The sequence below is a fragment of the Gorilla gorilla genome, chromosome 4, assembly GCF_029281585.2.
Source record: "Gorilla gorilla gorilla isolate KB3781 chromosome 4, NHGRI_mGorGor1-v2.1_pri, whole genome shotgun sequence".
Lineage (NCBI taxonomy): Eukaryota > Metazoa > Chordata > Mammalia > Primates > Hominidae > Gorilla > Gorilla gorilla.
Genome location: NC_073228.2, coordinates 171,888,959 through 171,908,258, shown reverse-complemented (window position 1 = coordinate 171,908,258; position 19,300 = coordinate 171,888,959). Strand labels below are relative to the sequence as shown.

The window sequence follows — 19,300 nt, the reverse complement described above, 5'->3', positions numbered from 1 at the left end:
TGTGTTGTCTTTAAACCTGATTTCCCATTTACTCCCACTCTGGATTGAAACTTCGAATCACACAGTTTTGTTTTCTTTCTACAGTGTTTCCTTTCTCAGCTCTCATCTTCCAGAACTACACTGTGGTTGGTTTCTGGCACTCTGAGGAAAACTCAATGAGTATATTTGCTTTTTCAAAATCAGACAAAAGACCATAGGCCCCATCAAGCCAGTTTCCTTAATGTGTAACAACAATTAACATTTCAGACTGAAACTCCTTGAGGTTGGCTGTGTAAATGTCGGCTGAGAAGCATCCAGGTGGCTACCTATTTGTTTCATTTATTCATCACTCATTCAAAAAGCATTAGGTGCTTTTGTGGATCAGCAAATCAGCAATTTCACACGGTGCTGGGAGATCATTCTCCCTGGGTCTGTCACGTTTCTGAATGTCTTGAGAGCACAGGCATTGACTGCCTTAGTTCTGAACTATCTTTTCAAGGCTGTCTGTATTGGGAACAGCCTTGGGAGACAGCGATAGTGTCTCTCTCCTGAGTAAAGGGCAGGTTTACTTATTACCCAGTATAGTAAAGACAATATCTCCCTCTGGAACAAAGAATAAGCAAGCTTACTGCCCATTCTAAGAGACTCGGGTTCAGTAAGCTCAGGATTTTTCTCCTGCAGTGCAACCCATGACATATGTACTGGCATCACCCGACCTGAGGGAGGCCCTGAGGTGTTACTCTGAGGGAACTGGGGCTTGGGGAACAGAACATGTGCTGACACTCTGGATATTGCATTGCTCTGAATAATAAAGTCCCTTGTCTCTGACCCATGAGTCTCATGTCTTCTGATGGCATCCATGAAACTGTGTCAGGCTAACATGTTAGCTTGCAATTAGGGTAAGATCTCAGATCTGTCACATTCTTACATATGATTCAGTCTACTAACTAAGCACTTATTATATGCAAAACACTATATAACAAGGCATTGGAGATACAATGGTGACAAAGACAGATATAGTCCCCTCATATGCAAAGCCCTCATAAAGCTTTGCACAATAATAGAGAATACAAGCCAAAAAAACAAACAAATTAAATAAGCAAAAATTACAATAAGTGCTTTGAACAGAATAAGATCCTGAGATGGAGTAACAAAAGGAAGCTACTTAAAGAGAATGTTCAAGGAGGGCCTCTTTACTCTATGCAGGTGACTCTGAAGGATAAGCTGAAACCAGCAAGCAAAGAGCTGAGGGAAGGGTATTCCAGGTCAGAGGAATAGCTTATGCAAAGGCTCTGGGGTGGGAAAGAGAGGAACTGAATCCAATGTGGATGCAGGGTAGCAAACAAGGGAGAGTGTGACATTAGTTGAGTTTGGAGAGATCCAGGCAGAGAGATGGATCATCCAGGGACATGTAGACCAGCGGTCCCCAACCTTTTTGCCACCAGGGACTGGTTCCATGGAAGACAATTGTTCTACAGACTGGGGCTTGGGGATGGTTTCAGAATGATTCAAGCACACACATTTACTGTGCATTTTATTTCTATTATTATTACATTGTAATATATAATGAAATAACTATACAACTCACCATAATGTCAAATCAGTGGGAGCCCTGAGCTTGTTTTTCTGCAACTAGATGGTCCCATCTAGGGGTGATGGGAGGCAGTGACAGATCATCAGGCGTTAGATTCTCACAAGGAGCATACAACCTAGATCCCTCGCATGCACAGTTCACAATAGGATTTGCCCTCCTATGATAATCTAATGCTGCTGCTGATCTGACAGGCAGCGGAGCTCAGTCTGTAATGCAAGCAATGAAGAGCAACTGTAAATAAAGATAAAGCTTCACTTGCTCACCTACTGCTCATCTCTTGCTCTGCGGCCCAGTTCCTAATGGGCCACAGACCTCATTGTGATCTGCACATGGAGGGATCTGGGTTGCATGCTCCTTATGAGAATCTAATGCCTGATGATCTATTACTGTCCCCCATGACCCCCAGATGGGATCATCTAGTTGCAGGAAAACAAGCTGAGGGCTTCCACTGATTTGACATTATGGTGAATACTGATCTGCGGCCCTAGGGTTGAGGACCCCTGCTGTAGAACACGTGGATGACTTGGGTTCTATTCTGGAACTTCTGGGTACAAATGAAACATTTAAACAGAGGAACATCATTCTCCAGCTTGCATTTTTTGAAGTCATTCCTACAGCTAGGTAGAGATTGCTTCTCACTGAGCATCTGGGTCTGGGGATGGTTTGGTGGAAATTGACATTCCTGAGGTCAAGGCTCCCTGTTCTCAAAACTTACATCTTTGGCGATCAAGCAGCAAAGGTCCAGGAAGCTCTTTGCCACCACAGTCCCATGGAAAAGGCCCGAGATCTTTGCACAGTCTCTTTGCTTGGCTGGAGGGCTTCACTTGAGGTGTTTATCATTGTGTCTCAGCTCCTGGGTGTTTTCCTCACTTTCCTCAATCTGGGCTTTGTACAACTTCCTCTTTGCTCCTGTAATTCTTATATATATCTATCTTCTCTCACCAAGCTCTCGATCTGAACTGTTCATCGAGGTATTCTCAATGCTTGGTATACAATAGGTCCTTGGTAAATAGTTGTTGAAGTGTGCTTATGTGTGCGTGTGCCTGTGTGTATGTGTATGTCTATGTGTATGTGTGTCTGTGTGTGTGCATGTGTGGGAGGGTAGGAGAATCCAAAATAAACAAAAATTGTAATAAAGAGTATTTTTCATTTAACTTTCCCAACAACTCATATTTAAAGTATTTTCACAGTTTCTGAGGGAAAAACAATGATGTGGCAAAGCTAAAATATAAAGGAGCTCACATTTCAATCCCCTTTCTCCAGCATTCAGTTAAATATTATTTTTAAGATATTATCAGTTTTCCTTTTTGTTTACATTTTCTTGAGGAAGAAGTGGCCTCCAGATGTGAGATCAAGCCCAGGAAATGGGATTTTATCCAAGTGGAGGCTGGCATCGTGCTTCCAGAAAGCTGCTCTGTTGTCTCGAGAAGAAACTCGTTTCTGAAAGCAGGCTGCTTCTCTCCAAAACACATCAAAAGACTTCCCTGAGTCAAAGGTATATTTAGTGTGATCGCTGGTAGACACCTGTCTAACATTTTCCTTCTGTTTCACATCACGGGGGTTTACAGCACTCCTGGCTGCTCTTGATGGAGAATGTTCTGATGATAGGTATGTGTGGAAGAACCTCTGAACCAAATAAAACACTGTTCTTTTCCCTGCATTTCAGGCCAATTACTATCATTGCTCCATCAAGATGTCTGCCCAACTATTAGGCCAATTACCTTTGACTTTCTCTTTGAGCTACAGTCCAGACAAGAGAGATCCTCTTGGGAGAATTGCTATTCCCAGCTCCAACAGGCCAGGGTGAGTGATGGCCTGGGGGAAGGGAATTTCACTACCACAATGCCTGTGTCCATGTGGATAAAGGAAAAGGAGGACAGAAGTTGTTGTGAAATAATCCGAACCCCAGAAAATGTGCTAAGTTTAGAGGGAAAAGGATTTAGTTGGCTAGAATCCAAAGAAATCCAGTGGTTAAAAGCACAGGCTCTGGAAAGTATGAATCCTGATTTCACCTTTTCCTGGCTGTGTGTGACCTTGGGCAAGTTTTCTAACTGCGTTTGGTCTTGGCTTCCTCAGTTGGAAAATGCAGAGAATTGTGATAGTGCTACCTCATGTGGCTACTCCATGGGTTGAGGAAGCAAGAGACACGAAGGCATAATACTGGGGCTAGCACACCGTTGACGCTCTGTAAATGCATAGCTGTTCTTGTTGTTATGAACCACTTCTCTGAATTCTTGTAGACCCCAGCTGAGCCAGCTGCTATGCAGGGTGTGTGCTGTCACGTACGTGTCAAGCCTCTTGAGTTCAAACACAAAGTGACACAAAGGAAGTCATTTCTCATCATGTTCTTAAACTAAAGATTTTAAAAAATCTCAACATCTCAAGCTGGTTCCAAATTTGTTTCAAGTTTTTTCCTTTTGTGAGCTAGTCTCTACCCTATTACTTTTCTTCCCCGTTGGTACCTAACCTAATTCTGGGTATTTTCCCTCTGTGGAACGCTTCTCCACTGACTTTCATTATACAAAGTTTATGACATGACTTTAGAGTAGGGGTTGGCAAACTTTGTCTGTAAAGGGACAGAGAGTAAGGATTTAGGCTTTGTGGGCCATATGGTCTCTGCTGCAATGACTCAACTCTGCCATGACAGTGGGAAAGCTGCCATAGACAATATGTAAACAGATGTATGGGGCTGCTCCAATAAAACTTTATTCATAAAAACAGGCAGTGGGCCAGATTAGGCCCATGGGCTACAGTGGAGCCAACTCCTGCTTTGGACCATTTGGCCAGCCTTGATAGGGTCAGTCTTTGCTTAGCAGAAGGAATAAGGATTGACTTGAATCCCATGGTCAGTACCAAAACTCTATATGATTTTACACCTTTCTGAAGTTGTGGCCACTGATGAAGAATTGCCACCTGAATTTCAGGTTGGATTACATAGCTCTTTGAAGAGTCAGGGAGCCCCTCAGGAAAATCCATGGGACCAATAGAAAAGTTCTTAAAATGTAATCAATAGAAAAACAGTGATACTAGACATATTCCTAAGGAAAAAAAAATAATCGGATGTCACTTAGTGACCACCAACACATGCCACACACGTTTTATTTGTCATGATACTCACATCACCCTCTACTTCCTGGATGTGGTCACTACCTTTTCACAGCTGTTGAAACTGAGGCTCAGAGAGATAAGTGAATTGCCCAGTTAAGATGTGGGGAAGAAAATCTTGGATTTAATGCTGGAGCTACCAGGTCTTTCTTCAAGAAGCCACCCTGTGGGGGCTTCCCCAGTGAATCTTGAGATCTACAACTAAAAGTTTTTGGGACACATGGTGTTGTACAAAGGCAGTGGACAAGAACCAGAAGCCCATGCCATTTCCACTGTTTCCACAACCTGGGTCTTTGAGAGATTCAGCTTTCTGAATCTCAATTTATTCTTCTGTGAAATGGGTCTAATAATCTTCCCTGATTCACAGAGGTTCTACCCAGGATCAATTATTATTGTCAGGAGAAGATTAAAAATCCCAATAACATAACTTTAATGAAAAGATCTGCAGCTTCTTTGCTTGTTAACATACTTAGGGTTTGTTGTAGAAAAACTTTATGAAATCTTCCTCAAGTGAATGACCCTTTTAGAGCTTTGTATTGCATGTATAAGGACATTTTGGTTGAAACTTCGCTTTTCTCTTGATAGCTAATAGAAAGCAGGGCTACCCTATGCCAAAATGATAAGTACTTAATTAAAACACTTTGAGATTTACCTACTTAAGAATAAAAACATGATTTTTAAATGTCTATATAATTTCTCTGATTTAAAGTTTTTTTAAAAATCACTTTTTATTAATATTTTGAGGTTCCCTTAATTTTTAAGAAAAATTCTGAGCTGATGTGAATCGCCAGTAGTTTCTCTACTATACGCTTAGAGATTTATATATATATATTTGTTTTATTTAATCCCCACAATGGCCCTATGAGGTGGGCATTCACGTTAGTTCCTATTTTACTATGAGGAAACCGAGGCTTATCAAAGTCAAGTGATTTGCTTAGGTAGTGTGGTCAGGACTCAACCCAGGCAGTCTGACCCAAACTCTTAACCTCAATTTCATCCTTGGTGAATTTTTCATGGTTTAAGCAGCATTTCCATTTAATCAGAGCTAGTTTCAGGTGGGTGACACTATAAGGCCTAAACAAAGGATCCTGGTTGGTTGTCATCTGTAGTAGAAACTACCTTAGAAGATGTGTCTTCTGCAGAGAAGCCCAGAACATTTCCATCTTCCCTTCATGGCATACCATCTCAGAGACCCCACACCTACCTAGGACAACAGTATTGAAGGAAACCATCTCTTTGTCTTTTCCATCATTGTAGAAGGCCAGATGCCACAGGCCCACATCCAGGTACTGCACAAACACGGCTTCATTCTGAACCAAGGTCTGTATGCTCCGGCGTTCCCTGGGAGACTCAACCACACTCCACTTCTCCTTCCCGTCCAGACGTTCCATGAAGTCATACTGGGAAAAGGAGAGAGAGTACCATGCATGAGACAAGGTGTGGATGTGGTCCCATACCTGGTACCTTCCCCCCAACCCATTTGTTAATGGAGAAAGACCTTTTTTGTAGCACATTTTGCTATGAACTTATCCAGGAAAACAAGAGCCGCAAAATGTGTAACAATAATAACAGTCTTTATTTATTATGCTTTATAATTATTGCTACTATTAATACTTTTATTACTCTAGGCCACAATCTCTTATCTGTTGTCCTGAAATCCAAAGAGCTTTAACCCATAGTTTTTTTCTTTTTGTTTGTATGTGTGCATCCTGTGTGTGTGTGTGTGTGTGTGTGTGTGTGTGTGTGTGTGTGTGTGTGTGTGTGGTGGGGGGAGTGGTATACGCTGTTGCTCCTGTCCCTCTCTGCATTATGTAATACAGAGGATATGCAAAGTATAACTTTTCCATAATCCTCCAAATTCTGAATTCCAAAATGTAATTGGTTTCCTGAGAGTTTCAGATAAGGAATTATGAACCCATGTTACCAGCTACCATTTTATTGATCATTTACTAGGAGAAATGGCACAGCAGAAGGGCTATGATGAGGGCTATGGAGCCTGAGAGAATCCTGAATGAGGTGCTTACTAGCTTCTCCTGTCTGTGCCTTGGTTTTCCCATTGGCAAACTGAAAATAAGAGTATCTATGTTATGGGGTTGTTGTGAGGATTCAGATAATATTTAGACAGTGCCTGGCACCCAGCAAACACAAAATACATGTTAGCCGTCATGATTGTTATTATCATTTTATTCAATTCTTGAAGAAACCCTGATTTGGTACCGATCTTGGTGTTATTTACATCCATATTTTACAGATAAGAAAGCTGAGGCTCAGAGAAGTCAAGCAACTTTTCCAAAGTCACACAGCTCCTGAGTGGCCAAGCAAAAATTTAGACATAGATTGGCTTGGTGTTTATGTTCATGCCCTTATAGTGCCTAGCCTTGGATAAACTGGCAATTAAAGTTTAACTTTGTTTCAGTGGAAACCAGGTTCAGAAATGGAAGTGATTAATGAGAGACAGAGTGGTCAACTAAGCCTACCAGGATGAGGGGATGGGGAGGTCAAACGGGACTCAAGAGAGGCCTGTTCTAAATAATAGGTGAAATGCTGTAGCAGGCAAGTGGGAGCTATTGAAGACTCTTGAGCAGTGACTGATGTGATGAAAGGGATGTTTTAAGGAATTAGTTTGTAGGAAGGATATGAGATATTCTAAAGGGAGAAAAAATGAAAGTAGGAGGACCAATTAGGAAGTGATTGCAGAAACCCAGGGCTGAGGTGAAAAGGGTTTGATCAGGACAGTGAATGAGAAGCGGGGGACAACTTTGGAGGAACATTTCTAAGGAAGAGGTGACAGGGCTTGACCATGGGCTGGACAGAGATGATGAAGGAGAAGGCAAAGAGGACACCAGTGTTTCTTACTTGTTGACAAGAAAATTGATAAAACCCCAGTAGAACTGGACTAATCTTGTGAACTCTTGCAAAATCACTGCATAGAAAAGTCACTTGCATGCTGACTTCCAGAGAACATTCAAAGTGTAGGTTTTAGCCGATGAAAACCACCACTGTAGGATTAAGCAATCTCTCCACTTTCCCTTCCATAAAAAGGTTTTTATGGGTTACAGACATCAACTATAACCCCTTTTACGAACTTCACAGAATGAAACTCCAGGAATCTCCTAATGTGCCTTTCCCGTCGTCAGAATCGCTAGTTTTTCCACCTGAAATGTGATCACTGAAAACAAAAGACTCTATAATCTTAAATACAAAGGCTTTGCCATCAGACAAACCTGGGTTTGAATTCTGACTCTGTCACTTACTGTTCTTTGATGTTGGGCAAATCTACTTTTACCTTCTTGGTTTTCATACCAGGGAATAATCACACCTAACATTCAGGGAGGTTATAAGGATGACATGAGATAATGCTTAGGGCAGGGCCAGGAAGATAACAACCATTTTATTAAGTACCTAGGGACTATGAGTCACCTACTTGCAAATCATAATGATCACGGAAGAGCAGTGCGTGGTTCTAGTTTCACACGTGGGGCGCTGGCGATGGCCACTGCTTGGAAGTTGAAATTTTCTCCATTTCTCAAGAAATGAGTGTTTAGCTTCTCTCTACCCCATATCCCATTGGTCACAGCTGTCTTTGTGGGATAAAATAAATGATTTAAAGTGATATGACAAACCGATGCTGCTTTTGGAGACCTTTCTAACCAAAGCATTTGTTCCTTAGCAACCTCGAAAATGTCCAACTGCAAAGACCCATGTCTACAAATTGCTGTCAGCCAGAGGAATGGCTGTAACTTCCTTGGTGCCGAGGTGAGAAGGATCTACTTCATTTCGGGTCCAAGTAATCACCCCCATGAGGAAGAGTTTGGGGAAGGTGATTACTTGTGTGGGGCCATTGCTCATTACTAATTTGGGCATCAGTCATCTCTTGCCGAATAGCCTGACCAGCCAAGGGACACAGAAATGGCTTAGGACTAGTGGCAGTGCTCACCTTCCAGCCCAGTAAATTACTCTAAGAAGAGGCATTTTTCAGGGGAAAGAGAAGACATCTATTTTGGCTGGCTCCTCAGAGTCCCCCTGCACAGAAGCACAGAGGGCAGTTTTCATTTAAGGAAGAATCGGCTAGCCAGGGGCTCTTGGAGAAGATCTTGACTCTGATATGATATGGTGTCTGATGTGTCTCAATCCTGTAGCCCTTTATTGTGCTTTATTATCTTCAAAGCACTTATTACCCCCTAAAATGATAAAATTTATTTTTATGTGTGTTGTCTTTCTACTAAGAAGAACATAAACTTCAGGAAGACAGGGGTTTCATCTGCAGGGTAGGGTGGTGAAGAGTAAGGACTTCAGAACTACTGCCCCTCTTCCTTCCCAGGTCAGGCCATATGACCCTCAAGATCATTTCTTTCTTTCTTTTTTTTTTTTTTTTTTTTTTTTTTTTTGAGATGGAGTCTCGCCCTGTCACCCAGGCTGGAATGCAATGGCTTGATCTTGGCTCACTGAAACCTCCACCTCTCGGGTTCAAGCAATTCTCCAGCCTCAGCCTCCCGAGTAGCTGGGATTACAGGCACCTGCTACCACACCTGGGTAATTTTTTGTATCTTTAGCAGAGATGGGATTTCACTATGTTGGCCAGGCTGGTCTCGAACTCCTGACCTCGTGATCTGCCCACCTTGGCCTCCTGAAGTGCTGGAACTATAGGCGTGAGCCACCGTGCCTGGCCAAGATAATTTCTTATAGGACAACAGGACAGGATCACCCAGGAAAAGATGGTAGCATCTTTTGTTGGTCAAATTCCACTCTATTATGTGTAGGGTGTTTGTTTATCACAATTACCCAGGAGTGTCCCAGTTCATACCTCTTGTTCCTCCTTTCTATCTCAAAGTGCTCTAGAGTGCACATAGGGTCACTATGCATAGATTAACACGTGTCAAGCAGCATCACACAGCATCATTCACTGCTGCTATAACTTGGGCAAGGGCTAGAGGCTAGAAATGCAGGGAGGATAAACTGAGCCAGCCATGGAGACTGCCTTCCAGCATAGGGAGACTGGGGGCCAGTGAGAAGCTGGCTTGCAAGGAGGCCATCTGGTGTAGGGGAGGCTCTGCTCTCTAGGATTCCTAGGCTGTAGCCTGGCCAGCTTGCTTGGCAGACTGGCTGACACTAGAAGGAGAGCATTTTCCAAAAGCTCAGGCCCTGGCCAGAGTTTCCTTTTCATCCCTCAACACTGGGAATTGATAACTCAGGCTTAGTATTGGGGACATCTGGCTCCTCTGTTCTAGGACCTCACTGTGATCAATTCGGGAAATGGGGATGCTTTGGGGGACCAAACTGTGCCTCGTTGACTAAAGAGGTTACTCTGTAGCGGTCCTACCCATTAGGTCTGCTGAAGCTCTGGAAGGGGTTTAGGAGGCACATGACCAAATTCCAATAGAAGGATGTGTCTGTGCACCGGCTGGCTGCGGGAGGAAGTTTGCCTCCCAAAGCTGCTTGTGTCTCTTGCAGCCACCCAGAGGATGACAGCACAATAACCCAAAGTAAACACCACCTCTCCCCGCCCAGTTCTCTCCTTTTCCCTGGCCTCTGAAAAATAACCCACGTTGGCATGCAATGTGAAGGCTGTGCCTTTGAGTCATCAGTCATACCCCAAAGTGGCATGAAAATGCAACTTTTACGAGAGCTCGAGAGGCAAAGAAATAAACCATAGCAAATATTTGACTGATCCAATTATAAATCTCCCCACTTCTTGGCAGAGACTGAGGAGGAATGGTAATTAAGATAACTTAGTGGGTTTCCAGAGGAGCGGGAGGAGAGCAGCAGAGCCTGGACCGTGGAGCGGGGGCTGTTACTTTCCCAGAAGGGAAGGTGGCCACAGGCAGGGAGCGGGCAGCCCAGAGATGCTTCTAGAAACCACATTGATACACACCTGCCAGAGAGGGCAAGGTTAAAGACAGACTCATTGCCCTTCGGGAAGATGTTATTACTGGGTCCAGGACCCCCCAAAAAGGGGGGATGACTTCATGCTATTTGGAACATTTTCTTGCTGAGGGTCAGCACGAATGGGAAAAGCAATAAATGCTGACATTTCCCGGGGAAGCCTGCCACTCCCCTCACTCTGCACTGGCAGCATTGCTGGCCTACTGATGATGTCTGATGTTGATTCTACCTCAGATGGCAGGGCACGCTCAGCAGTTGGTGGGACTGCAGGGAAGTGGCACGTGTGAGCTAGGGCTGCTTGAAGCCACATGACCACAGGGTCTCTGGTCACATCCAGAGATGGTGGGAATGACTTAGCTGCAGTGGGTCGCTCACTCATGGGGGCCTGTTCATTTCTTTCTGCCTCCAGCCAGGCCTGTGGCAAAGTGCGCCCAGCTGATTCCTCATTAAAGCTCAGCACAATTTCTTTGCTCTCCTTCAAAGGGGCTGAGTGCTCAGGGAAGGGGGAGGAATGACAGCTTCAGTGGGGGCTGGCTTCCCTGAGTGTGGCCTTGCCTGTCTTTTTCAGGACTCCCTGCTCAGTTCCTACTTACAGTATCTGAGTCACTTAACTAAATGCAATTGGCCCAGCTGCAGGCACCACTGCTCGGGCCACTATGAGAACCAGCCCCTGAGCTTCCGGACAGGAAACAGCATCTGCATTTCCAGACTGTAGCAGCTCATCATGCCAGGCTCCACAGGCAAGAATCAAGCAGATGGAAGCTGCAGAGGAAACAAACAGGGTTCCCTGAAATCAGCAGCTGGGGAGAATTTATCTTACAAGGGTGGAATTCTTGATTCTTTCATTACATGTCCTCTTGCAGCAGCAGCAAAAGTAATAAAAAATAAGAGCCTATTTTTGCCTGGGCGCTTGCTACATGCCAGGCATAATAGCAAATGCTGATGTGTGTTATCACATTTCATCCTCCCCAAAACCCTAGTCTCATCTCAGAAGAGAACAGTGGTTTCTAGAGAAGTTAAGGAATGGATCCAGTGCCATTGAGCTTGGTTGGTGGCCAAGCAAGGATTTGAAGTTGGATTTGCATGAATTTTAACAATTATGGGGGACAGATCCGTCTTTTCCAAGAACCTAGTTGTAGCTGCCTGCATATCTGGTGGCTGGCCTGGTTTGTTAAGTCCCCTCACGATGCCACTGAGCAGATAAGAAGGAGGAAGGAAGAGCTTAGCAGTGCTAGGGTCAGACCTGGGCAGAGCAGGCTGGCCTGAGGACAGGGAGACATCACACTGGGGCAGAGAAAAAAGGGTGCCTGGAAAGGTCTGGATGGCTTTGCTGGGTGTTGGCTGTACTTGGTCTGTAAGTGGCTTTGGGAGCTGGCCCCTTCCCAATTCCCTAAATGCCACTCTACCTGTATGTTTTCCAGCCATACTGCTCTTCTCTCTGTTCCTGGAAGATGCCAAGCTCATCCCAGCCATAGGGCCTTTGCACCAGCCTTTCCCTCTGCCTGGTCTATTCTTTCTCCTGATCTCGCAGTTGCTTGCTTCTTATTAATCCTGCCTTTGCATAAATATCATGACCTAAGAAAGGGCTTCCCTGACTACCCAAACTGAAATACCTCTATCAAAATGTAAATCAAAATCACAATGAGATACTATCTCACACAAGTCAAAATGTCTATCATTAAAAAGTCAAAAACAACATGCTGGCATGGCTGTGAAGAAAAGCGAACACTTACACACTGTTGATGGGAATGTGAATTAATTCAGCCACTGTGGAAAACGGTTTGGAAATTTCTCAAGTAACTTAAAACAGAACTACCATTCAACTCAGTAATCCTGTTACTAGATATATATCCAAAAGAAAACAAATCCTTCTACCAAAGTGACACATGCACTCATATGTTCATTGCAGCACTATTCACAATAGTAAAGACGGGATCAACCTAGGTGCCTACCAACAGTGGATAAAGAAAATGTGGTACATATACACCATGGAATACTATGCAGTCATAAAGAACGAAATCATATTTTTTTCAGCAATATGGATGTAGCTGGAGGCCATCATTCTAAGGAAATAAATATAGGAACAGAAGACCAAACACTACGTGTTCTCACTTATAAGTGGGAGCTAAGCATTGGATATGCATGGAAATAAAGATGGAACAATAGACACTGGGGACTGTTAGAGAGGGCAGAGAGGGAGGGGGCAAGGGTTGAAAAACTACTGGGATTTTTACTGTTGGTTAACCATTGGGTGCTATGCTCACTACCTGAGAGATGGGATCATTTGTAGACCAAACCTTAGCATCATGCAACATACCCAGGTAACAAACTTGCTCATGTACCTCTGAGTCTAAAAAGAAAGCTGAAATTATTTTTTTAAAAAACCTCTATTACTTCTTCTTGTTTCCAACCTCAGCAAAAACTCATGATTCTTTGAAAAAAAACTTGCTACTGATTTACTAATTTATAATTAATCTTCCCCCTTTTGGATATGAACTTTCTCCAACACTTAAGAGTGGGAGACTTGTCGCTGGAGTTCCAAGATGGCCAGATAGGAAGAGCTCCAGTCTACAGCTCCCAGTGTGAGCACTGCAGAAGATGGGTGATTTCTGCATTTCCAACTGAGGTACCAGGTTCATCTCACTGGGGCTTGTCAGACAGTGGGTGCAGCCCACAGAGTGTACGCCAAAGCAGGGTGGGGCATCACCTCATCTGGGAAGTGCAAGGGGTCAGGGAATTCCCTTTCCTAGCCAAGGGAAGCCATGACAGATGGTACCTGGAAAATCAGGACACTCCCACCCTACTACTGCGCTTTTCCAGTGGTCTTAGCAAATGGCACACCAGGAGATTATATCCTGCACCTGGCTCAGAGGGTCCCACGCCAACGGATCATCGGTTATTGCTAGCATAGCAGTCTGATATCCAACAGCAAGGTGGCAGCAAGGCTGGGGGAGGGGCATCCACCATTGCTGAGGCTTGAGCAGGTAAACAAAGTGGCTGGGAAGCTCGAACTGGGTGGAGCCCACTGCAGCTCAAGGAGGCCTTCCTGCCTCTGTAGACTCCACCTTGGGGGCAGGGCATAGCTGAACAAAAGGCAGCAGAAACTTCTGCAGACTTAAACATCCCTGTCTGACAGCTATGAAGAGAGTAGTGCTTCTCCCAGCATGGAGTTTGAGATCTGAGAACAGACAGACTGCCTCCTCAAGTGGGTCCCTGACCCCCTAGTAGACTAACTGGGAGACACCTCCCAGTAGGGGCCGACTGACACCTCATACAGCCAGGTGCCCATCTGAGACGAAGCTTCCAGAGGAAGGATCAGGCAGCAACATTTGTTGTTCTTCAATATTTGCCGTTCTGCAGCCTCTGCTGGTGATACCCACGCAAACAGGGTCTGGAGTGGACCTCCAGCAAACTCCAACAGACCTGCAGCTGAGGGTCCTGACTGTTAGAAGGAAAACTAATAAACAGAAAGAAGGAAAACTAACAAACAGAAAGGACATCCACACCAAAACCCCATCTGCATGTCACCATCATCAAAGACCAAAAACCACAAAGATGGGGAGAAACCAGAACAGAAAAGCTGAAAATTCTAAAAATCAGAGTGTCACTTCTTCTCCAAAGGAACGCAGCTCCTTGCCAGCAATGCAACAAAGCTGGATGGAGAATGATTTTGACGGGTTGAGAGAAGAAGGCTTCAGATGATCGGTAATAACAAACTTCTCAGACCTAAAGGAGGATGTTCGAACCCATCGCAAAGAAGCTAAAAACCTTGAAAAAAGATTAGACGAATGGCTAACTAGAATAAACAGCATAGAGAAGACCTTAAATAACCTGATGGAGCTGAAACCATGGCACGAGAACTACGTGATGCATGCACAAGCTTCAGTAGCTGATTCGATCAAGTGGAAAAAAGAGTATCAGTGATTTAAGATCAAATGAATGAAATGAAGCGAGAAGAGAAGTTTAGAGAAAAAAGAGTAAAAAGAAATGAACAAAGCCTCCAAGAAATATGGGACTATGTGAAAAGACCAAATCTATGTCTGATTGGTGTGCCTGAAAGTGACAGGCAGAATGGAACCAAGTTGAAAAACACTCTGCAGGATATTATCCAGGAGAACTTTCCCAACCTAGCAAGGCAGGCCAACATTCAAATTCAGGAAATAAAGAGAATGCCACAAAGATACTCCTCGAGAAGAGCAACTCCAAGACACATAATTGTCAGATTCACCAAAGTTGAAATGAAGGAAAAAATATTAAAGGCAGCCAGAGAGAACGGTCTGGTTACCCACAAAGAGAAGCCCATCAGACTAACAGTGGATCTCTCGGCAGAAACTCTACAAGCCAGAAGAGAGTGGGGGCTAATATTCAACATTCTTAAAGAAAAGAATTTTCAACCCAGAATTTCATATCCAGCCAAACTAAGCTTCATAAGTGAAGAAGAAATAAAATCCTTTACAGACAAGCAAATGCTGAGAGATTTTGTCACCACCAGGCCTGCCTTACAAGAGCTCCTGAAGGAAGCGCTAAACATGGAAAGGAACAACCAGTACAAGCCACTGCAAAAACATGCCAAATTGTAAACACCATCGATGCTAGGAAGAAATCACATCAATAAATGAGCAAAATAACCACCTAACATCATAATGACACGATCAAATTCACACATAACAATATTAAACTTAAATGTAAATGGGCTAAATGCTCCAATTAAAAGACACAGACTGGCAAATTGGATAGAGTCAAGACCCATCAGTGTGCTGTATTCAGGAGACCCATTCCACATGCAGAGACACACACAGGCTCAAAATAAAGGGAGGGAGGAAGATCTACCAAGAAAATGGAAAACAAAAAAAAAGCAGGGGTTGCAATCCTAGTCTCTGATAAAACAGACTTTAAACCAACAAAGATCAAAAGAGACAAAGAAGGCCATTACATAATGGCAAAGGGATCAATTCAACAAGAAGAGCTAACTGTCCTAAATATATATGCACCCAATACAGGAGCACCCAGATTCATAATGCAAGTGCTTAGGGGACCTACAAAGAGACTCAGACTCCCACACAATAATAATGGGAGACTTTAACACCCCATTGTCAACATTAGACAGATCAACAAGACAGAAAGTTAACAAGGATATCCAGGAATTGAACTCAGCTCTGCACCAAGTAGACCTAATAGACATCTACAGAACTCTCCATCCCAAATCAACAGAATATACATTCTTCTCAGCATCACATCACACTTATTCCAAAATTGACCGCATAGTTGGAATGAAAGCACTCCTCAGCAAATGTAAAAGAACAGAAATTATAACAAACTGTTTCTCAGACCACAGTGCAATCAAACTAGAATTCAGGATTAAGAAACTCACTCAAAATGGCTCAACTACACGGAAACTGAACAACCTTCTCCTGAATGACTACTGGGTACATAACGAAACGAAGGCAGAAATAAAGATGTTCTTTGAAACCAACGAGAACAAAGACACAACATACCAGAATCTCTGGGACACACTTAAAACCGTGTGTAGAGGGAAATTTATAGCACTAAATGCCCACAAGAGAAAGCAGGAAAAATCTAAAATTGACGCCCTAACATCACAATTAAAAGAACTAGAGAAGCAAGAGCGAACACATTCAAAAGCTAGCAGAAGGCAAGAAATAACTAAGATCAGAGCAGAACTGAAGGAGATAGACACACAAAAAACCCTTCAAAAAATCAGTGAATCCAGGAGCTGGTTTTTTGAAAAGATCAACAAAATTGACAGACCACTAGAAAGACTAATAAAGAAGAAAAGAGAGAAGAATCAAACAGATGCAATACAAAATCATAAAGGGGATATCACCACTGATCCCACAGAAATACAAACTACCATCAGAGAATACTATAAACACCTCTACGCAAATAAACTAGAAAATCTAGAAGAAATGGATAAATTCCTCGACACAAACACCCTCCCAAGACTAAACCAGGAAGAAGTTGATTCCCTGAATAGAACAATAACAGGCTCTGAAATTGAGGCAATAATTAATAGCTTACCGACCAAAAAAAGTCCAGGACCAGATAGATTCACAGCCAAATTCTAACAGAGGTACAAAGAGGAGCTGATGCCATTCCTTCTGAAACTATTCCAATCAATAGAAAAAGAGGGAATCCTCCCTAACTCATTTTATGAGGCCAGCATCATCCTGATACCAAAGCCTGGCAGAGACAAAACAAAAAAAGAGAATTTTAGACCAATATCCCTGATGAACACTGATACAAAAATCCTCAATAAAATACTGGCAAACTGAATCCAGCAGCACATCAAAAAGCTTATCCACTATGATCAAGTGGGCTTCATCCCTGGGATGCAAGTCTGGTTCAACATATGCAAATCAATAAATGCAATCCATCACATAAACAGAACCAAAGACAAAAACCACATGATTATCTCAATAGATGCAGAAAAGGCCTTTGACAAAATTCAACAGCCCTTCATGCTAAAAACTCTCAATAAACTAGGTATTGATGGGATGTATCTCAAAATAATAAGAGCTATTTATGACAAACCCACAGCCAATATCATACTGAATGGGCAAAAACTGGAAGCATTCCTCTGAAAACTGGCACAAGACAGGGATGCCCTCTCTCACCACTCCTATTCAACATAGTGTTGGAAGTTCTGGCCAGGGCAATCAGGCAGGAGAAGGAAATAAAGGGTATTCAATTAGGAAAAGAGGAAGTCAAATTGTCCCTGTTTGCAGATGACATGATTGTATATTTAGAAAACCCCACCGTCTTAGCCCAAAATCTCCTTAAGCTGATAAGCAACTTCAGCAAAGTCTCAGGATACAAAATCAATGTGCAAAAATCACTAGAATTCCTATACACCAATAACAGACAAACAGAGAGCCAAATCATGAGTGAACTCCCATTCACAATTGCTTCAAAGAGAATAAAATACCTAGGAATCCAACTTACAAGGGATGTGAAGGACCTCTTCAAGGAGAACTACAAACCACTGCTCAACAAAATAAAAGAGGACACAAACAAATGGAAGAACATTCCATGCTCATGGATAGGAAGAATCAATATTGTGAAAATGGCCATACTGCTGAAGGTAATTTATAGATTCAATGTCATTCCCATCAAGCTAGCAATGACTTTCCTCACAGAATTGGAAAAAACTACTTTAAAGTTCATATGGAACCAAAAAAGAGCCCACATTGCCAAGACAATCCTAAACCAAAAGAACAAAACTGGAGGCATCATGCTACCTGACTTCAAACTATACTACAAGGCTACAGTAACCAAAACAGCATGGTACTGGTACCAAAACAGAGATATAGATCAATGGAACAGAACAGAGCCCTCAGAAATAATACCACACATCTACAACCATCTGATCTTTGACAAACCTGACAAAAACAAGAAATGGGGAAAGGATTCCCTATTTAATAAAATGGTGCTGGGAAAACTGGCTAGCCATATGTAGAAAGCTGAAACTGGATCCCTTCCTTACACCTCATAAAAAATTTAATTCAAAATGGATTAAAGACTTAAATATTCGACCTAAAACCATAAAAATCCTAGAAGAAAACCTAGGCAATACCATTCAGGCCATAGGCATGGGCAAGGGCTTCACGACTGAAACACCAAAAACAATGGCAACAAAAGCCAAAATTGACAAATGGGATCTAATTAAACTAAAGAGCTTCTGCACAGCAAAAGAAACTACCATCAGAGTGAACTGGCAACATACAGAATGGGAGAAAATTTTTACAGTCTACCCATCTGAAAAAGGGCTAATATCCAGAATCTACAAGGAACTTAAACAAATGTACAAGAAAAAAATCAAACAACCCCATCAAAAAGTGGGCAAAGGATATGAACAGACACTTCTCAAAAGAAGACATTTATGCATCCAACAGACACATGAAAAAATGCTCATCATCACTGGCCATCAGAGAAATGCAAATCAAAACCACAATGAGATACCATCTCACACCAGTTAGAATGGCGATCATTAAAAAATCAGGAAACAACAGGTGCTGGAGAGGCTGTGGAGAAATAGGAACATTTTTACGCTGTTGGTGGGAGCGTAAACTAGTTCAACCATTGTGGAAGTCAGTGTGGCGATTCCTCAAGGATCTGGAACTAGAAATACCATTTGTGCCAGCCATCCTGTTACTGGGTATATACCAAAGGATTATAAATCATGCTGCTATAAAGACACATGCACATGTATGTCTATTGCAGCACTATTCACAATAGCAACGACTTGCAACCAAGCCAAATGTCCATCAATGATAGACTGGTTTAAGAAAATATGGCACATATACACCATGGAATACTATGCAGCCATAAAAAATGATGAGTTCATGTCCTTTGTAGGGACATGGATGAAGCTGGAAACCATCATTCTGAGCAAACTATCGCAAGGACAGAAAACCAAACACCATATGTTCTCACTCATAGATGGGAATTGAACAATGAGAACACTTGGACACAGGGTGGGGAACATCACATACCGGGGCCTGTCATGGGGTGGGGGTAGCGGGGAGGGATAGCATTAGGAGAGATACCTAATGTAAATGACTAGTTAATGGGTGCAGCACACCAACATGGCACATGTATACTTATGTAACAAACCTGCACTTTGTGCACATGTACCCTAGAATTTAAAGTATAATTAAAAAAAAAAAAGAGTGGGAGACTCGTCTGTTTCACTTAACTCAGCATCCCCCATGCCTAGAA

General features: G+C 42.8%; 1 protein-coding gene and 1 long non-coding RNA gene across 48 annotated transcripts in view; one reads left to right on the top strand and one right to left on the bottom strand.

Moving 5' to 3' along the window:
- TENM2 (teneurin transmembrane protein 2) overlaps nucleotides 1–19,300 on the bottom strand; it is a 1,282,302-nt gene that overhangs the window by 167,705 nt on the left and 1,095,297 nt on the right. For all 47 annotated transcript variants that reach the window (XM_055387572.2, XM_004042960.5, XM_063706913.1 and 44 more), the window contains one exon: nucleotides 5,883–6,078. In XM_055387572.2, the coding sequence (XP_055243547.1) occupies nucleotides 5,883–6,078 (196 nt within the window). The remainder of the gene's footprint in view (nucleotides 1–5,882; nucleotides 6,079–19,300) is intronic.
- Nucleotides 2,587–11,383, top strand: LOC129533698 (uncharacterized). The gene is made up of 3 exons (XR_008680030.2): nucleotides 2,587–3,068; nucleotides 8,349–8,434; nucleotides 11,130–11,383. It is a non-coding gene; the product is annotated as an uncharacterized lncRNA (long non-coding RNA).